The 27471-nt window shown below is 55.2% G+C and overlaps 1 protein-coding gene across 1 annotated transcript; it reads left to right on the top strand.

Annotated features, from left to right (window-relative positions):
- On the top strand, nt 1–27269 carry LOC144733509 (ras-related protein Rab-32-like). The gene is made up of 3 exons (XM_078615441.1): nt 1–948; nt 20769–21043; nt 26949–27269. The coding sequence occupies exons 1-3, from the start codon at nt 747–749 to the stop codon at nt 27132–27134; spliced, it is 663 nt and encodes a 220-aa protein (XP_078471567.1). The 5' UTR covers nt 1–746; the 3' UTR covers nt 27135–27269.
- The last annotated feature ends 202 nt before the right edge of the window (nt 27270–27471 follow it).

Raw genomic sequence — 27471 nt, forward strand, 5'->3', positions numbered from 1 at the left:
CACAACCGGTACTGCCGGTTCGCTTTCGTTTCACGTCCCCCACTCACACGGGCATCAGCTGATCTGGCTTAATCCAACCACACCCCCACCACGACCACCACGTTCACCATCCCCCCCTAACACACACACACCACTCTCTCCTCCGTCACTCATCATCACCCACGATCATCCACCACCACCACCCCCACCCCCCGACTCCACGCCCTTCTTATTCCATCTCCGCACTCGCTCCACTTTTCGCCTGCCACGGGTACTGCCACCACCACCATCACCACCACGATCGGGCGAAAACTTCTTCTCCGCTCCCCCCCGATAGCCAGCCGGTCGTCTTCTGAGTATTCTTCTTATTCTACTTCTCGTTGCTGGAGGGCGTATCTGAGCTTTGAACACCAGCCAAGAACAAGACGCAACAACAACTCGTGGTGGTGGTGGACCGTGTGAGATTCCGGCCGGCGTGTTTGTGTTTGTGGAGGGCCCACCACCACCGCCACCAAAATCGCATCTCTAGCAACATCGTCGACGCAAGCTCTCACGGTGGTTGCTTTGATTTGGTTTGGTGGCGTAGCCCTGGGCGGTGGGAGCAGGACGAGACGAGCACCGCGTATTTGTAACGTCGACTCGAAACCAAACCAAACAATAAAAAAAACACCAAAATAGATCGCGACATCAAACGGAGCACGCGCCCGCGGGGGACAGGAAACGCAAACCAAACAAGAGAGAGCATGCGCTGTGAGAGTCGGTAGGACATGGCGACAGACAAGAAGGAGTATCTGTTCAAGGTGCTGGTGATCGGAGAGTTGGGCGTCGGGAAAACGAGCATCATCAAGCGATACGTGCACCAACTGTTCTCGCACAACTACCGCGCCACCATCGGCGTCGACTTCGCCCTCAAAGTCGTCACCTGGGATGCCGACACCCTGGTTCGACTCCAGCTATGGGACATTGCCGGTAAGTTTTTTTTAATTGGGGTGTGTGGTGGAGAAAGGGGATGGGGAGGGAGGAGGAGGAGGCAGGTGATTTCGGTGGTGGGTCGGGGGGGGGTCGATGTGAGTTGTAAGCTGCGACTTGGGTTGGGTGTGCATGCGTGGTGAAGTATGGTCAAACAACCCCCATAAAATCCCACACCTCGATTTGAGAATCTGTGGGGGGGGGGTTTGTATGAGGGGCTGAGCCGGCGTGGTGAAGTATGGTCCTACAGCCGCCACGTGATCCACCACGTGGCTTTGGGGTGGGAGACATTCATTCATTCAGCAGCGAGCGGGTTGACAAAGGGGCTTTGCCGTACGTCGTTATTATTACGACTGCTACGAGAACCCTTCTCGCCGCGGAGAGCAAATGTCGACGTTGAGCGAGCGAACGCATCGCGCTGAGTAAATCTCGAAACGTCGGTCGCGATTACAGTTGGGCAGGAAGAGTGGTGTGTGTGTGAGGGGGGGACGCCGTGGGTGGCATGCGCGCAGCCGTGCAATCAGACTGTGTGACCTATTTCGCACGGTAGGGGCTTGATTGTACGGGGTGCTTCAAAACAAATGTGTTAACACTTTTATATGGGACGATGGTTTTTATTGGAAAAAGAACGGATAATACACTGTAACATGATAACAAATGTCGTGTTAATAGCTTCAACAAGTCAGAGTGTCCACTTGTCCGCTTTCATTGTCAACGCGTGCCCGGAATCTTCTCCAGGTTGTCCCCAGAACCCGGAGGGTAGCGCAATTATTGTGGTGTCGTTGCTTCTGAGAAAGAAAACAAACATCAGAAGCGTGAACGTGTTTTTGAAGCACCCTGTCCAATGGCCGAGTGATGTGGTCCGAGACCATGAACCGTGGAGTGGCAGAACAAAGGGCGAGCGGGCGGGCAAGACGGGGCTGGGAGCGATGCCCCCGAGACATCGAGGAGATGGAGCGATGGTGACTTTGGATAATTCCTGCGGGTGTAATACGACGCCGCTTTTTTGTGCAATGCTGAACCGACCTCATGCTGCCGATTTAGCAGCGGATGTGCTCTGTCCACTGCTGGATTGAAGGCATCTTTCCCCGTCATCGTCAGGGCCACGATATCTGAATTTAAATGTCCCTAGTTCTTTTTTAGAATTGACATCGCTGACTCACGGGGGTGGGGGGGGGGGCGCTTCATCTGATGCCAAGCAGCGTTGAGCGATGGACAGAGCCAGACTATGGGGCAACTTTAGCATTCTTAAGCGTTGGGTATTCATGACCGTGTGTGATTTAATAGCAACACCAACTACAGCAATTTCAATTTATAGGCATTAATCCACCGCTGGATAAAGGCCTCCTCGGTCGTGGGAGTTTATTGACCATACTTCACCACACTGGTCAGTGCCGTTTGGTGGATGTGGGTGGGTGGGTGGGAATCCAAACATCGGTTCCAGGTATCACTCGCCACCCATGGTGGCCGTGGCCAGGAATCAAACTCGGGTGCTTGGGTTGGCAGTGGCCTGCGCCACCCGCTACGCCACCACTCCACTCCCAACAATATTTCATAGTCATGCCGTTTATCGGTCAAGGAACGCCTCCATTGAGTGTCTCAGGACCGCTTGTATCAGGAGGCTCCTGTAGTAGTTGAATGTTTATTTATGTAATATCACGGTTTGCTGAGCGCAGGGGGCCCAAAAGGCACAAAACCCCAAGCCTCCAGCAACAAACGGCACTGGCGTCAACGAGTGTAATGGGGTTCTTGGATTGAGCGACGCTATTTGTGTTGCAAAGCCTCGGTGGTGATGGGAGGAGGGAATTCCACAGTGGAGCAGTGCGGTGGTGGTAGGGTGGTGGTACTGTGGCGGTGAAAGTGTGGTGTTGGTGGTAGTGTGATGGTGAAAGTGTGGTGTTGGTGGTAGTGTGGTGGTGAAAGTGTGGTGTTGGTGGTAGTGTGGTGGTGAAAGTGTGGTGAAAGTGTGGTGTTGGTGGTAGTGTGATGGTGAAAGTGTGGTGTTGGTGGTAGTGTGATGGTGAAAGTGTGGTGTTGGTGGTAGTGTGGTGGTGAAAGTGTGGTGAAAGTGTGGTGTTGGTGGTAGTGTGGTGGTGAAAGTGTGGTGAAAGTGTGGTGTTGGTGGTAGTGTGGTGGTGAAAGTGTGGTGTTGGTGGTAGTGTGATGGTGAAAGTGTGGTGTTGGTGGTAGTGTGGTGGTGAAAGTGTGGTGTTGTGGTGGTGGTGGTACTGTGTTAGTGTTGTGGTGGTAGGGTGGTGTTACGGTGGTGGTACTATGGTGGTGGTGGTGGTGGTACTGTGGGTGGGGTAACTATGTTGGTTTGACAAATTCCATTGCAGTTGCATTTTCACCGCAGGATAATTGGGCCACATGTACACACAGCAGCAGTGTCCCCCCTCCCTCGACATCGTAGACCGGATTGGTGATGCCCCCCCCCGCCCCCCCGGTGTGTCAGTGTTCTTAACAAAACTCCGTTCCACCCATGAAGATCAAATCGAGCCCATTTACAGCGAACCAGCGCTACTTATTCATTCCGGTTTCGTGTCGGTGAATCCGTTCACGTGGAAGGGTGCTGCAAGTGGATCGTATGGCTCGTAATAATCGAGGTGGCGGTGACTTGGGGGGTGGGGGGGGCGAGGCGGCCCTTCATCCAGCAGTGGATGGACCATGGCTGATGGGCCCTATTATAACATCGGTCTTTATTTACTTAGCGCACTTGTCATAAAATAATGCTTCTCGGAGCATTTCACATGACGCGTAGCGTTTGCACGAATGCCCTTCATTTAGTGAACACACGTTTTAGAGGCTTGTAGGAAGCAATCCACCGCAGGCAAATATAATTAAAGCGTTACATTGTTGCGCGCGTGTGTGTTCTCGTGTGGAGCGAGCACGTTTGATGGGCCGGAACGGAACACGAGGGTGTGGGTGGCCCAAAACCCACACACGCCTTTGTCTCACCCAGTGGCGGTCTTTACACGCCGGACCAGTTTTGCTCATTGGAGGCTGAGTCGACCTAGGCGAGGCCCAGGAATCGGTTCAGATAATCGCAAATGCGGCTTTCCCTGGTGGTGGCCGTACCTCGTGATATAACCGCACTTGCCCTAAAAGTCTGGTACGCCTATACGGTGGTGGGGGGGGGGGGGGTCTTTGTTGTGTGTCGTGGGGAGTGGAGGCGCAGTGGTTAGCGCGCTTGCGCAACGAACCAAAGTTCCCAATTCGCGCTCACGGCCAACATCAGTGATGGATCGCTCAACCAGTTTTGGGCCTCCACTAGGTAAGTTCAACCTTAAATGAGTACCGTGTGTAAAACAAACCAAAAGATATACTCCTTGGTTCTTTCGGTAAAGTCACGAGAATGGAATACTGCAGTCACGAACGCTTCTTCTAATCGAGAGTGAAACCAAAATATCCCATCAGAACTTGGGAGACAAAGGTGACCGGACATGATTCTCACCACACCACTCCGCCCGTGGGTCGTTCTGGCCTTCGTAGGTGCTCACTAACAGCACTTGCCCCAAGCAGCCTGTGTAGGCTACGCGGGAGATCTTTATCTGTGTGTGTCCCAGTCGTTGTGGTTGTTGTATAATAGTGTACATACAGTACTGTGCATTGCAGAAGTGTCTCTCTCACGCTACGAGCACGGTGCCGAGCCAATGTGTGACCACGGGTGGTTTCTGACACCACCAACCACCACGTCCTTCCAACTTGTCGTCGTCATGAGCCATGATCCATCCACTGCTGGATGAAGGCGTCTGCACCGCCCCCCATCTTCGAATCGTCACCACCCTCCCTGTGGTCACGCGATCAGTCCCCACCCCCCGACCCGCACAGACGCACGCCAATCGATTTTGTCGCTCCATCTCCAGGGTGGAGGGCGTCGCTCCAGCCTTTGGCTGCCATTCCGTCGTTAGTCTCGACCACCGTCCGTCTCTGTGCGTCACGGTGGCTAGGAGATTTTAACTTCCTATACGGGAGGTCGTGGGTGCGATCCCGACCCTGATGCCTGTTGTATGTTTGGAGTTTGCGTGTCTCTCTCTCCCGTGGTGAGACGTTAACTACCTCGCCTGGTATACAGGAGGTCGGGGGTTCGATCCCGACCCTGATGCCTGTTGTATGTTTGGAGTTTGCGTCTCTCTCATCTCGTGGTCGCGTGGATTTTTCTCCGAGTCCTTCGGTTTTTTTCCCCCTCTCCACATTTTAGAAACAACGTCACGCGTTCAGAGTCTTTGGCGACTGCTAGAAATGTCCACAATGACAAGCCGCGTGGTGGAGCTATCACTTGTGATGACCAAGGTCGCTTCTGAAAAGGCAGCTAATCACTCAGCGGGCCCTTACCTGGCAAAAGAAATGTATTATTTTTAGTTCAACACGTAGGCGTTCGCGACCAATATCATCCACAATATAGGTTGTTTTTGGGTTGGCGTAAATGCGCTCTCACCCGCATTTTTAAACCTTTATTATGGATGTGTTTCTTTTTTTAGTTGAAGTCTCTTGTGGCCGTGACTCATTGCCGCTTCGTAGGCTCGTGGGAGACTTGGTTGTGTGAGAGGCGTTCATCATCTAGCAGTGGACGATGATGACGATCGTCAAGTCAGGCTCGCAGTAGATCCCAAGTTTTGCGAGGAGAGGCAGGGATGAGTGCAGGAGATCGCTTGAAGCCCTGGGGGTCGGCCCCCGTTGCCTCCCTTGAATCGCATTCGGTGGCTTTCTTAGGATTTAGCAACGTTTTTTTATTAAGGACCAACACCAACCAACCACCACCACCGTCTCGTATTCACCACACAGAGCATTGCGGCTCTTGAAATTTAGATTTTTTTTTTTCAGAATTCGAGAAAAAAATATTTTTCTCTTATTTTGGTTTGCCCCGGACCCTCCTGCTTTGAGCGGATTGCAAGGTGGATTGTGAAACATCTGGGGATCGCGAGTTCGCGTCGGATTGCAAGGGGTGGAGAGGTCGCATTCATCCAGCAGCGGATTGACCATGGCTCTTGTGGGTGGGAGAGAGAGGGGAGAGGCAGTAAGGAAATAATGAAACAAATCGTGATCGTCGGCACGAGCTGCGCTACCTCGTGACTCACTCACGCGCAAGGGGCAGCCCCCCCCCCCCCATTCAGCATCTCCCCCCCCCAACAGCCCCTCCCCCCACAGCCCCTCCCCCCTTTCAGCCCCTCCCCCCTTTCAGCCCCTCCCCCACAGCGCCTCTCACCCCCAATCCGAATCTGCACAGCTCCCCCTAAAATCCTGACGGCCTCCCCCTCCACCCCTACCCTGCATCCATCGAAAACAAATATATATTTAGACCCCTCGATTTTCTATTCTATTGATATTCAGCGAGTTAACACACGGTTGAGTTGTAGTAATTGCCATTAATGGGGTGGGGGGGGTCAAGGGTGGGGAGGGGTCAAGGGTGGGGGGGGGTCAAGGGTTTGTTTTTTGTCACTATTTATTTTAAATTTTACCGGGTTGGGCCCACTGAGCAGAGGTCGCAATCGGGTACCCCATACCCGTACCCTACCCGATACCCGGCTACCCGTACCCGGCCGGGTATCGGGTAGGGTACGGGTATGGGGTGCGGCCGGGTACGGGTAAGGAATCAAAACCCGTTTGCGACCTCTGCCACTGAGTCTATGGATCTCATTTTCAGAAGCGCCCCATCGTCACGTGCAAATGTGTAACCGCCAAATAGTATAAACGCGTGACGTTGATTCTAAATGTGGAGGGGGAAAAAAATCGGAGGACCCGGAGATAAATGCACGCGATCACGGGGATTCGAGAAAGACACGCGAACTCCAAATATACAGCAGCAGCAGGCGTCGGGGTCGAGATCGAACCCACGACGTCCTGTAGACCAGGCGAGGTAGTTCACATCTCCTAGCCACCGCGGTGTTGCGTTAGCGCAGTCGCAACAACAACAACAAGAAAGACGAAAGGCGTCGTTGATATTGCCGCTGATGGAGTACAGCGAGGAGGGGGGAGGAGGTTCTTGAGGAGTTATCACCCAACTGACTGGCGAGAGGGGGCTGCACTGTTGTCACCAAACGAAACGCACGCGAATCTCAACAAACGAGAACCAACGTTCGGGCATGAGCAGGCAGTAACAAAAGGTCTACGTCTAGATGCAAGTAGGTTCTCTTTATACTGGTAGGAACCTCCTGGTTACACCAGCCCACAGGGGATTATTGTGTCCGTCCGTACGTCGTGCATCCAAAAATGGGAGGGATCGGGAAGGGCGGGGTGGGGAGGGGCTGGGTGGGCTGGGTGGGGAGGGGCTGGTCACCCCGTGGTGCCCTTGTAAAACTCAACGTTTAATCTACTCACGCCGGCTTGTGCCCGCCCTTACAGTCGGCCATATTTGCGGAATACACCACGCCGCCGTTGACCCTGGCCATTGACCGAGCAACCCAACGTTCCTACCAGCTCCCTCCGCAGGACAATATGTTTTCAGTCTCATATTCGCTTCCGTGGGTCGTTTTGTACGGACCAGACGTGTCACTTGAACGGTGGGGGGCAGAGGGGGGGGGAGGTGCAAACTTAGCGGTCGCTTTATGATATCTGGTTCCGTGGGCCATCCCCCTAACAACACACGGGCAGGGGAGGGGAGGGGGGTGCGTGGCTGATGCCGCTCGCTTCTTCTCGAGATTTCCGAACGGAGTCTCCGTCTCGTGACGACGACGTGGCGCTGACCCGAGGCGCGATCGGTTGGGGGTGGGGGGGACATCGAATTACGTTGAGAAATTAGTGGACAAATTGTTAACACGAGAGAGAGAGAGGAGGGGAAGGGTGGTGAATGACAATCACTCGAACGCGATCACGCTGCTACTTGTTCGTAAAATTTCGGCTTTCGACGCTTGTGGGCCGCTATTTTTATTCCACGCAGTGTTGTGCTGAAGGGGGGGGGGGGTTGGCTTTGTGCGAGCGGCTGAGCAGCCGTCACAGTCCCATGCCATCACAAGCGATGCCATTATTATCACCAGGACGCATCTAGAGCGAACGCAGCCCGACCCGGCCCTGTCGGAGATGGGCGAAGTGCCCAAAAACGGTTGGCGGTGGCGAAAAAATATCTCGGCTGCAGCACCATGCACACACTGCACCACCACCACACACCCTGCACCACCACCACACACACTGCACCCTGCACCACCACCACACACACCGCACCCTGAACCACCACCACACACACCGCACCCTGCACCACCACCACACACTGCACCCTGCACCACCACCACACACCGCACCCTGCACCGCACACACTGCACCCTGCACCACCACACACACCGCACCCTGCACTCGCACCGCACACACTGCACACTGCACCCTGCACGAGGACCGCACCCTGCACACACTGCACCCTGCAACCACCACCACACACACCGCACCCTGCACCACCACCACACACACCGCACCACGCACCACCACCACACACACCGAACCCTGCACTGCCACCACACACACCGCACCCTGCACCACCACCACACACACCGCACACTGCACCACCACACACTGCACCCTGCACCACCACCACACACACCGCACCCTGCACTCACACCGCACACACTGCACACTGCACCCTGCACGAGGACCGCACCCTGCACACACTGCACCCTGCAACCACCACCACACACACCGCACCCTGCACTGCCACCACACACACCGCACACTGCACCACCACCACACACTGCACCCTGCACCACCACCGCACACCGCACCCTGCACCACCACCGCACACACTGCACCCTGCCACACTACCACACACACTGTACCCTGCACCATCACCACACACACCGCACCCTGCACCACCACCACGCACCACACCCTGCACCACCACCACACACCGCACCCTGCACCACCACCACACACACTGGACCCTGCACCCTGCACCACACACACCGCACCCTGCACCACCACCACACACACCGCACCCTGCACCCTGCACAACACACACCGCACCCTGCACCACCACCGCACACACCGCATCCTGCACCACCACCGCACACACCGCACCCTGCACCACCACCACACACACCGCACCCTGCACTACCATCACACACACTGCACCCTGCACCACCACCACACACCCTGCACCACCACCACACACCCTGCACCACCACCACACACCGCACCCTGCACGAGCACCACACACACCGCACCCTGCACCACCACCACACACACCGCACCCTGCACGAGCACCACACACACCGCACCCTGCACCACCACCACACACCCTGCACCCTGCACCACCACCGCACACACCGCACCCTGCACCACCACCGCACACACTGCACCCTGCCACACTACCACACACACTGCACCCTGCACCACCACACACACCGCACCCTGCACCACCACCACACACGCCGCACCCTGCACCACCACCACACATCCTGCACCACCACCACACACACCGCACCCTGCATCACCACCACACACACCGCACCCTGCACCACCACCACACGCACCGCACCCTGCACCACCACCACGCACCGCACCCTGCACCACCACCACACACCGCACCCTGCACCACCACCACACACACTGGACCCTGCACCCTGCACCACACACACCGCACCCTGCACCACCACCACACACACCACACCCTGCACCCTGCACAATACACCGCACCCTGCACCACCACCACACACACCGCACCCTGCACCACCACCACACACACTGCACCCTGCACCACCACCACACACACCGCACCCTGCACCACCACCACACACACCGCACCCTGCACTACCACCACACACACCGCACCCTGCACCACCACCACACACCCTGCACCACCACCACACGCACTGCACCCTGCACCACCACCACACGCACTGCACCCTGCACCACCACCACACGCACTGCACCCTGCACCACCACCACACGCACTGCACCCTGCACGGCCACCGCACACACCGCACCCTGCACGGCCACCGCACACACCGCACCCTGCACGGCCACCGCACCCTGCACCACCACCACACACACTGCACCCTGCACCACCACACACACACCACACCCTGCACCACCACACACACACCGCACCCTGCACCACCACCACCACACGCACTGCACCCTGCACCACGACCACACGCACTGCACCCTGCACCACCACACACACCACACCCTGCACCACCACACACACACCGCACCCTGCACCACCACCACACGCACTGCACCCTGCACCACGACCACACGCACTGCACCCTGCACCACCACCACCACACACCGCACCACCACCACCACACGCACTGCACCCTGCACCACCACCACACACACTGCACCCTGCACCACCACCACACACTGCACCACCACCACACGCACCGCACCCTGCACCACCACCACACACACTGCACCCTGCACCACCACCACCTGGTGCGATGTGTAACCATCGTCGCTGGGGGAGATGGAGGCAGCCAGGCGCGTGGGGCTGGCCACCTCCACCCCCTGTTGTGCCGTGTCGGCCTTCATAGCTGCCCGCTAACAGCACTTGCCTCGACAGTCTAAGGGTATACGGGGGGATCTTTGTCTTTGGTGTGTGCCGCGATGCTGATTATCCGCTCTACCATTTACAATAACCTGGCTCGTCACGGCGACGCCCTCCGTCTCGAAATCATACAACGGATAGGCGCGCGCTACATTCGCCAGCGGCGTGCAGCCCAATTGTCACAATGGGGCTGTTCAGGTGCGCTCAGTGCAGTGACGGATTGTCGTAGTAGTAGCTACACATGTAGTAGCTACACATGTAATAGTAGTAGCACTCGTAGCTACACATGTAGTAGCACTCGTAGCTACACATGTAGTAGTAGTAGCACTAGACGCTACACATGTAGTAGCACTCGTAGCTACACATGTAGTAGTAGCTACACATGTAGTAGTAGTAGCACTAGTAGCTACACGTGTAGTAGTAGCTACGGGCCCTGCACTTTCAAGGGCCCCGCGCTAAATTCTTTCGAGCTATAAATTCCGGTTCAGTGATTCTGCACTTGCTCTATTACTATAGTACTACACCACAGCCTTTGGCGACCCCGAACAACCACCGCAGTGGACAGAGCACGGCTCTGCCTCACTCTCACTCATCCGTCTCTTGCTCGCGGTCACGTGACGCACTTCAACCAATCCGTGCCGCATTCTTCGGTTTTTTCGGTAAAAAAACATTTAAAAAAAAACTTAAGAAAATTAATCCTTGCAGTCACCAAACCTTCAAATCTAGAATCCGTGCCGCGTTAATCTCAGAATGTCAGAGCTGCGTGTTTATATATTAGTATACTGCCTTAAACTTTGATGAGCGACTGGGTGTTTAAGGTTAGCGATTTGCCGCATTTTCTGGCTGTGTGGCAAATAAAACAAATGCAATTACTTTATTGTGCACGTAAAACATTATATTTGGAGTTTGTGTTTCTCTCTCCGTGGTCGTGTGGCTTTTTCTCCAGGTCCCTCCGGGTTTTCCCTCCATTTAGAATCAACGTCACGCGTTTAGAGCAATCGGCTGTTACACATTCCACGTGATAAGCCACTAAGTTGAGCTATCACTCGTGGCCAGGTCGCTTGATAAAATAAAAAAGTTAAAGTTTAGTTTCATCGACCGTGGATGACGACGTTTTAGCGATGAGCTTCGCTCTCTGGGTAGGGGCCACTCCGCCTTGCGCAGTCAGATTGTGGCTCTCCACATTCACGCGGCAACGCCTCCACCCTCTCTCGTGACCCTGCCGGGGAATTGTTGCACAAGATGTACTTCCCCTTCTCCCCACCAGCCCCCCCCCAACCCCCCCCCCCCATGTAACTGTCCCCCCCCCCTGCAGGCTTAGCGGGTACCCCCCCCCACTCCGTACGTCTGGCCACCACTTCTCAAGAGGCCTTTCTTTCACCCCTCGTTAGCGGACATGTGACTCTTGGGTTTCGTGCAATTTTGGCAAAAAAAACTGAACAAGAATGCGCAAAGAAGCGTGGCGAGAGTGGAGGGAGGGGAGCGGGGGAGGGGGAGGGAGGGAGGGAGGGAGGAGAGCGGGGGAGGGGGAGGGAGGAAGGAGAGCGGGGGAGGGAGGGGAGCGGGAAGAAGGAGAGGGGGGAGGGAGGGAGGGAGGGGAGGGAGGGGAGGGGAGGGAGGGGAGCGGGAAGAAGGAGAGAGGGGAGCGGGGGAGGGAGGGAGGGGAGGGGAGGGAGGGGAGCGGGGAAGAGGGGGAAGCGTTGGAATTGGCTCGTGTGCAGGAGCCGGATGGATTGTTGCGTCACGAGACCTTGGGAGGTGGCGATGGTTCGGAAGCTTTCATCCAGCAGTGGATCGATCACGGCGGCGGATGGTGACACTTGCTCGGGCGAGGCCTTCTGACAGACACACTCTATAGACAAAGATCCCCCGTGTAGCCTTCATAGACTGTTGGGGGCAAGTGCTTTTAGAGAGCACATAATGAAGACCGGCACCCGGAGGGGGTAGGTTGCCAGCTCAACGCCCGGCCGCCTTTGTCTCCCCAGTGGCGATGTTTTACGCACCGCACCAGGTACTCATTTGAGGCCGAGTCGACCTAGGGGGGAGGCCCAAGACCGGGAATCGTACTTGGGGGGGGGGGGGGGGGGGGAGCGGAGTTCGTTTGCGCAACGCGCTAACTGCTGCGCCACCGCTCCCCACAAGCGCGCACACACACAAGGTCCACACACACACACGGTCCATGCGTGCACATGCTTTCTGCAAATTGCATCGGTTGTCTTTGAGCCTCGGTTTGCTATTCACTGCATCCCACTTTTGTATGTCCTTGGATTTTTTTGTGCAATAAGATAAACCGCCCCGCCCCCCTACCCCGCCCGCCTCCCACCCCACTATGTCAGTAGACGATAAATAAAACAATTCAAGCTGGGATTTAAAAGCAAAAAACAACATTAACAATTACTCTTCGGTTCTTTCGGTAAAGTCACGTAGAAAGAAAATAAAATAAATTAATAGAATACGACGTTTCGATTGCAACACAAGCAACCGTCATCAGGTGTGAATAAATGCAAGCTCGGAGAGAGACACACACACAGAGAGACGCAACACAGACGTGGAGAGAGAGACACATACACACACAGAGAGCCAGACACACACACAGAGAGAGACGCACACGGAGAGACACACACACACAGACACACACACAGAGAGAGAGAAAGACACACAGAGAGAGACACACAGACACAGAGAGAGAGAGACACAGAGAGAGAGAGAGACACACACATAAAGAGAGAGACAAACACATGGGGGAGAGAGACATACAGAGACACACAGAGTTTGAACACTAACAACAATGTAGGTGGTGAAAACGTCTCGCCTGCACAGTTCGGCTTCATGTGCGTGGTTACACGGGGAGGGGGCGGGGCCCGGGGTGGGGGGGGAGGGGCATCTCTAGTGTGCGCAGGCGGTGTAACTGCGTCGGAGCCGCCTCCGTGGGGTGGTTGTGGGGAGCTTGGGGGGGGGGAGGGGTTGTTCGCTGGGGCCGCAGCCCAGCACACCACGGGGATTTGTGTGGGGTCGTGGGTCAATTTACAGCGTCGTCATCATCGTTAGCCGTGATCAATCCACTGACGGTCCACCCCAGGAGCAGTGGTGCATCAAGTGATGTTTTAAGAACCCGATATGAACAGCATCGCGACCTGTAAACGGGCCACGTTTGCGCTCCACATTACACGTGTTAGTTGTTATGATTATTATCGCACGAGAATATTGTTGTTGTGACATTAGACGCGCTTATTATTAGTGTTCCACTTGTGTACCCAGGCAAGCCTCGCGCCGAGTCTCAAAGACTCCGTTTCGGGAGGGTCCTGCCACGTGGGGTGGGTAGTGGAGCGGGAGGTGACGCTGATGATGATGCTGATGATGATGATGGTGTTGATGATGCTGATGATGGTGCTGATGATGGTGCTGATGATGATGATGATGCTGGTGATGGTGATGCTGATGGTGCGTACTCCCATTTCCGTCATTTTCGGCGAATATTCTTTTGCACTGGGGATCCTTAGGCCGATAGCGGTGACATCGTTATGGGGGTTCTGTCAGCTATGGGAGGAAACGGGGGGTGATGGTGGGGGGGTGAGAACACACTCCGTTATGAAAAAATAAGAAGAGGTTTTGACCCATTCCGGCAGTAAAACAGCAGGAGTTGTGTTAAGATGTTCAAACGCCAAATAGAAACCTTTCGCAATGCATCAAGTTTGCATTAACCACACAGCAGAGTACGTGTGGTGAACGTGCTCTAATAGGGTCTCGTCTCACCACCAGCGTCAGACCAGAGAACGCCAAAAGGCGAACAGTACAAAGACAATGCACTATCAGAGCATTTATCACAGCTCTGGGGGTGAGCCGCTGCATCATGGGACCTTTTTTTCCGGTATCGAAGCAAACAAACTCCACTCAGCGGCGCCCGAGTCTGGAATCGAACTCAGGCGTCCTTCGTCCGCAACTCGACTCCCGCGGACGCAGACGGCGGCTCCGTCTCTCCCCGGGCGGTCGCGATCACGGGACTCTCTGCGTTGTTCCTCGGTTCCGATCCGTCTCGCTTTGTGCATCCCCCCACCCCAAGCCCCAACCCCCCCCCCCCCCCCCCCCGATGTTCCGATGTTGGCTCCACTCGTGGCCAGCGTCAGACTTCAAACGGAGCGCCGCGAGCCGTGGAGTGGCAGCAATGCTCGGAGTCTTGCGAGGTGTGGCGATGCACGTCGACTGGTATTGTTACAATGCCCGACGCATGATAGGGGCAGGGCCCCCCCCCCCCTCTTCGCCCTCCCCCCCTCTTCGCCCCCCCTCCCATCCCACCTCCCCCATATTGGCAGTGAAAAGCTATCGGTGACTCAACCGTTGCAGCGTCTCTCCTCCATCCACGTGCAAGTCAATTACAGCCCATCGGCAAAATTACCCACAATCTTCCCGTCAAACATTTCCTGTCTATTAGCGGATCGCGGTTCGTCGCTAGGATTAGTTATTTATTTATTTTTCTGCGTGCATTTATTCCTCTTGCCCGCCCGCCCGCTCACCCCCAAGTTCTTTCAGAAATTATTAAAGGTGTTGGTGTGTGTGTCTGGAGCGAGTTCGAGTCCCCCCTCGCGACCAGGATGGTTGACGATTATCAGCTTGTGCTGCTGGTCACCCGCCCCCTTGTCTGTGTGCCGTGCCGGCCTTCATAGGTGCTGCTCGCTAACAGCACTTTCCCCTACAGTCTGTTACAAGGCTACATGGGGGGGGGGGAGGGGGGGGGCATCTTTATCTTCTTGTGTCTGGGATGGGCGGAGGCGGTTTGGTGGTGGTTGTAGAGAGGTTGACGCATTAGTTAGCGAAACCGCGCTGTGGTTTAACCGACCGGCGACCTAATTTTGAATCCTGATCATGGCCAACATTGGCAGTATTTGAACAATAAACAAACGATTTTTATTTTACCAGGTAAAGCCTCACTGAGCTCTGTAGACCTGGCTTTCACAAATGATAGCTCAACCGAAGTGGCTTATCACGTGGACATTTATGGCAGCCAAATACTACAAACTCTCTTTGATCCTAAATATTGAAGGAAAGCCGGAGGACTCGGAGAAAAATCCACTTGACCACGGGGGGAGAGAGAGACACGCAAACTTAAAATATACAGCAGCAGGCGTCGTCAGGATCGGGATCGAACCCACGACCTCCTGTTTACCAGGCGAGGCGGTTAACATCTCTTAGCCACCGTGGCGGACCGAGTGTTGTTGTTGTTGGGCTCCCTAGCCGGTGACTTCGAGGCAGAGTTCTGACGTTCTGGAGCTTGTCGTAGCTGAAGAAGCGGGCCGCGGATTTTTCGGCGAAACGCCGCGAAACCAAAATCGCTGAACGCAACGGTGAGCGTTGTCCCTCCACTCGCTCACGGTGAGCGCGCTGAAACATCGCACCTCCGATTCGCGTGGTTTGGCTACGTAAGGCGCGATATAAGTTGTACACACATCATCGACGAGGGCAACAACAACCATTGCCGCGGCCTTAAACCGTTTAAATTGTTTGGCCGCGTGGGGTGGAGAAGTGTTCTTTCCGACACAGATGTTTGGCCTGATCATGACCACGGGACTCACTCGACGATCACTTCTTCTGCAGCCACGCATTTGGCGACCAATGCAGCAAAGTGGAGTCGCGCACAAATCCGAAACGAACATTTTTTTTGAGGATCATCCCGAATTTCGGATCTGGGCCAAATTTAGGATGTTTGTTTTTTCCGCTTAATCCTCAAGTTTGGACCACGTCCATAGTTGGCACCGATTTGAAATAATAATAGTGATAATAATAACAGCGACGTCATGTGACTTTAGCCAGGCATTGCAGCAACACCATAGCTACTGCCATCTAGATCCTAATCCTAAGGAATATTAAACTGGCCTTAACCCTTGTTAGGAGTAAATCCTTATCGCAGCCCCAAACAATAAACACTTTGCCCTCGGCTCTAATTCTGCGTTTAATCCCTGCCCTGACTGCAGCCCCATCCCCTTAATGAGGGAAGGGTAATCATCAGTGGAGCGGTGGCGCAGCGGTTAGCACACCGCGCAATGAAAACGGCAACTCACCGCAGAGAGGGCGGTACGGGGGGGGGGGGGGGGGACTGTCCCGTTCATTTTCGACGTTCTGCCGTCATGGCCAACGGCGTGGCGAGCGGTAGCTGAACCTGCGTAGCCCGTCCCCCGAGACTCTCTCGTTTTCAACCAACTTGCGCTGACCACGGCGTGGTGAAGTATGGGTTGGACAAAAGGCCCCCACCCCTTTAAGAGGAAAGCTCATGAAGGAGCAATGTTTTAGTCATTTTTTTGTAAAAAGTTTTAGTCTATTTTTGAGTCTACATTTTAGTCTTTTTTTGTCTTTGTTTCTATTTTTGTTGTAATTTTTTTTGTCTTTTCTTTTTTCGTCTTGTTTAGTCTATTTTTTCGTCTTTTTTTCTATTTTTGTTGTCTTTTTTTCACGCACGGCGTCTGTCCGCGCCGGCGAACCAGAAAATATTCCGTCACCCGGCGGCACACCGCATCGAGCGCACCGCCCCCCCCTCTCGCCGCGTCCGCGTTTACCTGCCTCTGATGCCGTCTCTCAGTCCAGCCGACCGGCGGCCTCAGGACATTCTTGTGGGGTGCGACATTGAGCACGGCAGGTGCGTGTGGGGCTAGCCTTTGGTCGCTCTACTGCTGGATGAGGCCTTCCCACGTGGCCGACCATCAGTGGTGGGCAGCGTCTCAAATGGCCCATCGCGGGTCGCTCCTTCAGCCCAGCGTGGTGAAGTATGGTCTAACCCACCCCTGCCCTCCGCCCCCCACTCCGAGATCGACAAAGCATGGGGGAAGCCTTGATCCAGCAGTGGATTAATGAAAGGCTGTACATCTAATAGAATTGTATATTTTTCGAGAGCGCCTTCACCCAAGGCTCTTGATGACGTAGCTTACACAACGGTGACACAGAATGGAACGAGTTAGAAGGGGCACGCTACGAGGTATTGAGGAATGAGTGACAGCGACAGAGGTATAGCTTAGGGGATCACGGAACGGGGAGGGGAGGGACGGGAAGGGAGTGGAGGGGGGGAGAGAATGGGCGATGTAGAAGAGGTGGCGAGGCTTTAAGAGAGAACGGAAGGAGGTTAAGGAGGTGGTGGCCTTGGAACATGTTAAGATGAAATACGATACCAAATGGGGGATGCGCATTGCTTGATCTACCACTGGGGCAATTCGAATGTAAATTCCGTTGATGCCTGCCTTCTACTCGGATTATAATGGGAGTCGTTTATAGGTCTCGTTTCGTGTCTGATCTGCCCAGTGGGTTTCACTTGGACAATGTTGCGTGTGAATGTGCGCGCGCGTGTGCGTGTCCATGCGCATGTCACATGCCTCGGCGTGTTTGCACGTCACATGCCAGTGCGTGCGTGCGCTGGTATGCGCGCGTGTATGCGTGCGTGCGTGTGTGCGTGCGTGTGTGTGCTTTGCGAAACGTGGAGCCATTTTAACAGCACATCTGCGTCGGCTTGAAACGTTGAGGCTGGCCTGCCTCCTGGGATCCAGCCTGGATTGTTTAAGGAGCTCGCAGATCCCTGAAAGATCTGGACGCGGTCTCGTTCAATGGGCTCCTCTGGCAGGCGAGGCTGCGTTGGCTGGGTCATGCGGTCGGTATGCCCAGCCACCGCATGACAAAGCAGGGCGCCACAGTACTGTTTGGCTGGATAGAGGGGGATAAGCCGGCGCGGCACGGACTGGAGAAAAGATGGACTGATGTGATACAGGAGGGATGTGGAGCTGAGTGGAATTGCCGATGACTGGTACCGGCGGTGACAATATGGGCCTCTGTGGAGGAGGCTCGCGAAGAACGCTGCTGGGCAGTTGGAGGCAGTCGCCCTCCAGCAACAACGGAGGGCGGAGGAGCGACGCTCACAGCAACGAGCGGCGCGCCGGGTGGCTAAAACGCAGCAGGCTGGCGCAGTGGGGAGCGCAGCTGGTGCATCTCGGTCAACCCATGGCACCTGCGTCTGTCAACGTAGCCTGCCAGCAGTGAGCCTTCTGCACCTAGCCTGGCACGAGTGCGGTGGTAACGTCACCGCCACTTCGTGGCGAACGGCGGCTGTTTGATTCTGGGCCTCCCCGAGGTAGCCTCGGTTTCAAATGAATGACCAGGTGCTGTTTATCATCGGCACCTGGGATACAAAGGCGGCCGGGCGTGGTGCTGGCCACCCACTGCCTCGTGTGCCGTGCCGACCTTCATAGGCGCTGCTCGCTAGAACAGCACTTGCCCCAACAGTCTGTTAATGCTATACGGGGGGGAATCTTTGTCTTTGTGGATGGATGTTGGGGCAAGTCCTGCACCGTAACCCTGAACGAGCACCGATTTTGAATGCCGGGTCCAGCGGCGGTGCGGACGGCAGCAACCCAGCACTTTGCCCCGGGACGGCTGTGTGGGTCACACCGCGTGGATCGGGGGGGGGGGTCTTAGTGGCGCTTGCTGTGGTGACTGAGCAGTGAGCGATGACTTTGGAAGGAGGGACCCTCCCCCCCCCACCTTCCCTCCTACCCCCCCCACCCACTCTCCCTCCTACCCCCCCCACCCACCCCTCCTACCCACCCCTCCTCCTACCCCTCCACCCCTCCTTCTACCCCCCTAATCCGAGTCTCGTGACTCGCCCCGTGCCCCAACCGTCACCCCCCCCCGCTTCCCATTTACACTTCCTGCCCGAGCATGCGGGGGAGCGGTGGCGCAGTGGTTAGCGCTATGGACCCCCCCCCCCCTCTCTACCAGGCGACCCGTGATCTATTCCAGCGCACGGCCAACGTCGGTGGCGAATGATGTGCTGAACGCATTTGGGGCCCTCGTCTAGGTAGACTCGGCCTTGAAAATGAGCGCAGTGCCTTGGTGCGGTATGTCAACTTCACCGCTGGGGATACAAAGACGGCCGGGCTGGTGGGCGTGGGGTGTAGTGACCCGGCCACACCAACTACCCGCTTGCTCGCCGTGCCGGGTTCTGTAGGTGGTGCTCGCTGACAACACTTGCCCTAAGAGTCGGTTAAAGCTTTATGGTGGATATTTGTGTGTAAAATGTGGGAGATTGTGTGTGGTAGTGGTGGTCTGTGTGTGCGTGTGTTGGTAATTGCGCAAGTTTCCGGAGTGTTTATGTGGGTGTGGTTGGGTGTGTTTTTATGGATGTGTGTGGTGGTGTGTGTGTGGGGAGCGGTAGTGTAGTGGTTCTTGCGCTGCGCTATGAACCCGGCGACTCGAGTTCGATTCCCGCTCACGGCCAACACCAGTGACGATTATCTTTAAGCGGTACTGGGCCTCTCCTAGGTCGACTCTGCCTCAAATTAGTACCTGGTGCGGTGCGTAAACATCGCCACTGGGGAGACAAAGGCGGCCGCGCGTGATGCAGCCCATCCACCCCCTCGTGTGCCGTGCCAGCCTTACTAGGTGCTACTCGCTAATAGCACTTACCCCAACAGTCTGTGCAGGCTATACGGGGGATATTTGTCTTTGTTGTGTGGAGAGATTAGTTTAGCATTTAGCGCACTGTGCTTCGAGCCTGGCGATCTTCTGATCTGGTGCTGAGCCTCCCCTAGGTCGACTCGGCCTCAAATGATTACCCGGGGTGGTGTCTCAATATCGCCAGAGCTGGTGCGCGTTCGCTTGGTGCGTACTTTTTTTTTTGGTACGTATCTACTACTCCGACTACCGTGTAAAGCCGTGGGATCCCGTGCAAAAAAAACTAATAGCAGCGATGAAGCAAATCGGAGGCCGAAACAAACTGCATCGCGTGCAAAATCGAAAATGCTGCCCAAACCTAAATGGGGGGTATACATAAGAAATTAAAAAAAAATCCCCGTGGTGTCTAATGGGGCAAATCTATTTATGGGCCGATCGTAGAAAGATGACAATCGACAGATGAGCCACAATACCCAGGGGCCCACTGGCCTGCCGCGGGATTCCCTCTGCCTCTGGGAGGCGCGGCCTGGCTCGGGGTGGAGGACCTTGTGGGGGGCGTCAGCACGTCCGCTGGTGACGTCGACGGGGCTCTGTCCGTGATGACCTCTCGACCTTGACCGATGACGATATCGATGGTCGTTCCTGCCGACGTTGGCGTCCAGCTCCTCCGTGCCTCTGTTACCTCGCTTGGCTTCCTGACCTCCATGACCCTGAGCTCTGACCCTCCCTGATCCTTCCTAACCCTCCGTGACCCGCTGTGACTGACACCCTCCTGGCCCTCCATTGTCCTCATGCTCTGACCCTGACCTCCGTGACCGACACCAACCCTCCCTCCATGACCCTCATGCTCTTTGACCCCGACTTTCTGCGACCCTCCGCGACTGACACCCACTCTTCCCTCCATGCGCGGGCACGGGCGCAGGCCAGGAGCGGTTCGGCAACATGACCCGCGTCTACTACAAGGAGGCGGTGGGTGCCTTCGTGGTGTTCGACGTGACGCGCAGCTCCACGTTCGAGGCCGTGGCCAAGTGGAAGAGCGACCTCGACGCCAAGGTGATGCTGAGTAACGGCGGCCCCATCCCCGCAGTGCTGCTCGCCAACAAGAGCGACCAGGCGCCCGACGGCGCCGCTGCGCCGCAGCTCGACGCCTTCTGCAAGGAGCACGGCTTCACCGGCTGGTTCCACACCTCCGCCAAGGTGCGCGTGTGTAACGTGTGTAACGTGTCTCGGTGTGTGGGGAGCGGTGGTGCAGCGGTTAGCGCTATGCCTCGCTTCGGACCCGGCGACCAGAGTTTGATACCCGACGCGTTCTGCAAGGAGCACGGCTTCACCGGCTGGTTCCACACCTCCGCCAAGGTGCGCGTGTGTAACGTGTGTAGCGTGTCTTGGTGTGTGGGGAGCGGTGGTGCAGCGGTTAGCGCGCTGCGCTATGAACCTAGCGACCCAGGTTCGATTCCCGCTCACGGCCAACACCAGTGACGATTATCTGAACCGGTCCTGGGCCTCCCCTAGGTAGACTCTGCCTGAAATGAGTACCTTGTGTGGTGTGTAAACATCGCCACTGGGGAGACAAAGGCGGTCGGGCGTGGTGCAGGCCACCTACCCCCTCGTGTGCCGTGCCGGCCTTCATAGTTGCTACTCGGCAGCAGCACTTGCCCCAACAGTCTATTAGAGGCTACACGGTGGGGGGGGGGGGGGTGAGTCTGTCTTGCATACATGTGTGAATGTGCGTGCATGCATCTTTGTTTGCGAGCAGATTCGTGTGACTTTATTGACACTGGGCACACGTTTGGGGTGCGTCTCGCCGCCTTTTCAAGCGTCTTTATAATCTGGAGTGTGGAGTCATCGGCAGTATAGCCATTGGAAGACGAAAGGCTTGTAATGATTTACGGTGGACTTTGTTTAGCCAAGGTGAAAACTCAGGTGGCCAGGATGCGCGTGTCGTCAGCACCAAAAGGACACGATCCAATATCAGAATCGGAAGTTTCTTTGTATTTATTTACAATAGAGTCACGGCAACGAATTTAATTGAAATCGGCACTGAAACGACCGAAATGGGGAGGGAGCGCCAAAAACGACTGCGTTACAGAACGGGAAAGCGCTTAACAAAAGAGCAAGACGGTGATTTCTAATTAATTGTTTTGGGTTTGGATAAGATGCGTGTCGTCCACCCCTCCTCCACCCGACCAGAGCAACTTGGTAAAAACGTCGCGTCGACCAAACGTGTGCCAACTTGTTGCTGCTTCAGTCCTGCCGCCACCGCCTGTGTGTTGTGCAGAGGCACCTCGTGACCCTGCCACGTGTTTCTTGACTGGTTTATCAGCTGGAGGAGGGGGGGGGGGCGTCACAAAACTTTGATAAAAATGTTAATTTATTTTTCTCAATTTTACACACGATGGGGAAAAAACCCCGCCGCCACCACCACCACCAACAACAAAAAACCCAGCCGAAACCCACGAGTCATGATGGTCGTCTGCGAAAATCCCCCCCCCCCAGCTCCACGTGTGTTTTTTTTTTATGAATCGATGCACACCTTTAACTTCACTTGGGAAAAGTGTCGCATGGCGCGATCCGGCTAGATGGAGCGCAGACGGCGGCAGCGTCGCACGAAACAGGGGCGCCCCTTATCTCCCATCACACACGCGGTGGTGGTGGTGGTGGTTGTGGTGGTGGTTGTGGGGATGGTTGTGGGGGTGGTTGTGGTGGTGGGGAGCGGTGGTGTAGCGGTTAGCGCGCTGCGCTATGAACCCAGCGACCCGGGTTCGATTCCCGCTCACGGCCAACACCAGTGACGATTATCTAAACCGGTCTTGGGACTCCCCTAGGTCGACTCAGCCTCAAATGAATACCCGGTGTGGTGTGTAAACATCACCACTAGGGAGACAAAGGCGGTCGGGCGTGGTGCTGACCACCCACTCCCTCGTGTACCGTTCCGGCGTTCATAGGTGCTGGTTAACAGCACTTGCCCCTACAGTCTGTTAAGGCTATACGGGGGGTCTTTGTCTTTGGTGGTTGTGGTGGTGGCCGAGGGTGTTGAGAAACGCGTCGTCAGCGCTGTGGTTTTTTTGCCGCTGAGGACGGAGACCCGCCCCGCCGCCGTCTAATCCCGAAGTCGCACTTTGCAAGGTTTCGTGCTCCGTGTTTTTTTTAGAACCAAGTGGAAGCCAGATTACAAAACAACCGCGAGTTTGAGACGTCGTGGTGGTCGTAGCAGGAGCCTTTCGCGACCAATATTATCCATAGTAAAAGTTTTTTTTAGGGGTTCGATCGCGTAAACATGAACGTGTCGTTGATTGCAAACGTTGCAGTGTGTTTACTCTCACAATGCACACCGGCTGTGGCACGTTCTGTTTAATCTTGATTTGAAGCTTTCGTGACTGCAGGAATCCATACTCTTTGGTTCTTTCGGTAAAGCCACGTAGGTAGAAAAATAATAATAGATCACGACGTTTCGATCGCAACGCAAGCGACCGTCATCAGGTGGGACACAACCACAGCAAGAAAAACACTGCTGAAGTAGTCCAAATATACAGCAGGCGTCAGGGTCGGGATCTAACCCACGACCACCTGTGTACCAGGCGAGGTAGTTAACATCTCCTAGCCACCGTGATGATGATGAGAGAGAGAGACACGCAAACTCCAAATATACAGCAGCAGGCGTCAGTGTTGGAATCGAACCCACGACCTCCTGTATACCAGGCGAGGTAGTTAACATCTCCTAGCCACCGTGATGATGATGAGAGAGTTGCACACACTCCAAATATACAGCAGCATGCGTCAGGGTCGGGATCGAACCCATGACCTCCTGTGTACCAGGCGAGGTAGTTAACATATCCTAGCCACTGCAATATGCTGCTGTGTGGAGAGAAGTCGGGGGGGGGGTGGATTTGAGAAACCTCCTCCACCCATCTCGCCAATTGCTACAACTATCCCGTGACACTGTAATCGCTGTTCTAGAATCGTGATTCGATGCTAATCGATGAATCGAGGAATACCTCTCGCCACACAAAGCGATCGTCCTCAGGTGGCATAGAGGACAATCGCTTGTGTGGCGATCGAAACATCGTGATCTGTTATCACTTTTCTGCGTGACTTTACCGAAAGAACCAAAGGGCAACGTTCTGTTTACATGACCAAAACCTGACTCGATTAGCTGTGGGGTCGGGTGGTGGAGGGTTTAACGACGCATTTATATTTTACGTTATCTAACCGAACAAAAGGACAAACGTACTCTTAGGTTTGTTTCGGTAAAGTCACGTAGGTAAAAAATAATAATGATAAAATAATAATAAATGAAAATAACTCGATTAAATCACGACGTTTCGGAGGCAACACAAGTCTCCGTCTTCAGGTGGGACAGTCACAGCCGAATTTACTGTATCAAGTGAAGAGGAAATCCAGGAGTCAAGAAATTAAGCTCCTCCCCCTCCCCTTAACCAGAATTCTGCCTCGAGGTCACCGGCGAGGGAGCCGAAACAACAACGACAACAACACTCGATCCGCCACCAGTGGCTAGGAGATGTTGACTACATCGCCTGGTATACAGGAGGGCGTGGGTTCGATCACGACCTGACGTCTGCTGTATATTTGGAGTTTGCGTGTCTCTCTCATCATCATCACGGTGGCTAGGAGATGTTGACTACCTCGCCTGGTATACAGGAGGGTGTGGGTTCGATCACGACCTGACGTCTGCTGTATATTTGGAGTTTGCGTGTCTCTCATCATCATCACGGTGGCTAGGAGATGTTGACTACCTCGCCTAGTATACAGGAGGGCGTGGGTTCGATCACGACCTGACGTCTGCTGTATATTTGGAGTTTGCGTGTCTCTCTCATCATCATCACGGTGGCTATGAGATGTTGACTACCTCGCCTGGTATACAGGAGGGCGTGGGTTCGATCACGACCTGACGTCTGCTGTATATTTGGAGTTTGCGTGTCTCTCTCATCATCATCACGGTGGCTAGGAGATGTTGACTACCTCGCCTGGTATACAGGAGGGTGTGGGTTCGATCCCGACCCTGACGATGCCTGCTGTATATTTGGAGTTTCCATGTCTCTCGCCGCCGTTCCATCGATTTTGTTTCTGGGTCCTCCGGTTTTTCGTTCCACATTTTAGAAACTTGAGATTTCGAGTATTTGGCTGCTATAAATTTTCCACCAAGATCAGCCACTTCGTCATTTGTGTGGCCAGGTTGCATCTGAAAAAATTAACGCGTAAAAACTAAGTTTTTCACTATAAATCCTTTATATGCGTGGCATCGGTTTTATTTTATTATTCATTTCTGTTTTTCTTGAGTAAGCGTTTCATTTTTATCACATTGGTATTTTAAATTAAATATGACATTTTTTTTTCTTCTAAAAAGTGGAAAATTTTGGAAAAAAAAATTTCACGAAAATAAATTGTCAAAATGTCAGCTCGATTGGATCACGGGAAGTGGGTTAAAAAACGACCGGAATATTTGCACGGTCGTAAGCGCGCAAGCAAGTGAACTTAATATAAAGGATTTAAAAAGAGCTACATCCCTTGGTGGGACCCTACCTGGGAAAAATAAATATGGATTGTTTCTATAAACGATTATGCAACCGATTCGATTAATCGACTTATTCGACAACACTCTTAAGTCTATGGGACACTTAAGTCACTGGGACTGTAACTCTGTTTCTAATGTAAGTCGGTGTCTCCGAGTCTATGGATTTCTTTGTAATTAATTGGGTCTCTATGCAAGTCTCTGGCTCGCAGAGTGGACGTATCTGCAACCGGTTGTGAGCATTTGCGCGAGTGTTGCACGCAACTGAATCGCTCCGATGTGCACGTGTCCGCAACCGGTTGCGAGCAGTTGCGCAGCTCTTGCTTGCAGTGGACAACATTCTCTTCGTGCACATCTGGGAACCGCGATTTGGTTGTCGGTGGCGTACAACCCCGCACCTTACCCCACCGCACACGCGAGCGAGCTTGCACATCGTCTCTGCCGTCTATTTATCTCGGAACCTGCACTTACGGTCCAATTACCGGAATTATTTTTAGCCGGGACGAATGTTTCTCTGCCGTCTCCCACCCCACCCGCCCCCCCCGCATTCTCCCCACATCTCGAGTGTTTTCCAGTTGATTGATCTAAAGAGCGTTTTTGAAAATTGCCACGGGTGACAAACGTTCCAATTTTGGAACTGGCATGGAATATTGGAGAGAACGCGCCCCCCCATTACTCCCCCCCCCCCCATTCCCCCTCCCACACCTCCCCACGTCTCTTCTCCCTGCTCTCCCACGGTGGGGTTCCTAACCCAACTAAGCGTCGACAAACCCGCTCCGTCTGTCCTGTGACCCCTGGGGTGTCCGACTGGAGTGACTTGAGTGACTGGGGGGGGTGACCTGTGGTCACGGTGACTCCCGGGCAGGTGATTCTCGGCGCCCCGGTACTTTTGTGTAAAGGAGCGTCGGTGGTCGGCACCTCCGCTGTGGAACTATTTCCATGGTGGTCGTTGTTGTTGTTGGCGCTAAGATCACGCCTGATCACCCAGGAGAACCTCCTCGGAGAGTCTCGTGGCTCTGTTTGCCATGAGGGTCATGCCTGGTGTTGGGAGGAGGGCAATGGTTGCTGATCTGCACGTGTGTGTGTCTGTGTGGGGAGCGGTGGTGCAGCAGTTAGCGCGCTGCGCTGCGAATCCGGCGAGTTCGATTCCCGCTCACGGCCAACACCGGTGACGATTATGTGAACCGGACCTGGGCCTCTCCTAGGTAAACTCGGCCTCAAATTATTACCTGGTGCGGTGTGTAGTAAACATCGCCACTCGGGAGGCAAAGGCGGGTCGGGTGTGGTGGTGGTGGTGGCCACCCACCCCCTCGTGTATCGTCCCGACCTTCATGGGTGCTCGCTAACAGCACTTGCCCCAGCAGCCCCTTCAAGGCTAATACTGGGGGACCGTTGTCTTTGTGGGCGCGTGTGCGCGTGTGTGCGCGTGTGTGCGTGTGCGTGCGTGTGTGCGTGTGCGTGTGTGTGCGTGTGCGTGTGTGTGTGTGTGCGCGTGTGTGTGCGTGTGTGTGTGTGCGCGTGTGCGTGTGTGTGCGCGTGTGCGTGTGTGCGTGTGTGCGTGTGCGCGAGCAGGAGAACAAGAACATCGACGAGGCGGCACGCTTCCTCGTGGGCCACGTGCTCAGCAACGAGCACCTGCTGGGCACGGAGCGCGACGACACGGACACGGTGTCGCTCGAGGGCAGCAGCAGCGACGCGCAGGGGCCCGGGGGCAGCGGGAGGCTCAACCGCAGCGGCAAATCCTCGTCGTGCTGCTAGGGGCACCGGTCGCCATGGCCACCATATCGCCACGGCCACCACACCGCCACACCGGGGGTTGGCCGGCGAACGAACGAGCGAGGGGAGACGAAGACCGACGGCCAGCAGGCAGAAGAGCGAGCGGTCGAGCGAGCGAATGAGTGATTGAGCCAGCCAAGAAATCGAGCTGATATTGCAGACGCGTGATTAAAGCGGGCAAGCGGATCGAGCGAGCCGGCGAGACCGATGAGCGAGATTAGAGGAGCAGACCAGCGAGCCGGCGGGACGAGCAAACGCGACGAGGAGCGAGCGGACTGGCGAGCGAGCGAGCGGATGAGCAGATCAAAGAGCAAGCGAA

Source organism: Lampetra planeri, chromosome 47, assembly GCF_965212315.1.
Source record: "Lampetra planeri chromosome 47, kcLamPlan1.2.h2, whole genome shotgun sequence".
Classification (NCBI taxonomy): Eukaryota; Metazoa; Chordata; class Hyperoartia; order Petromyzontiformes; family Petromyzontidae; genus Lampetra; species Lampetra planeri.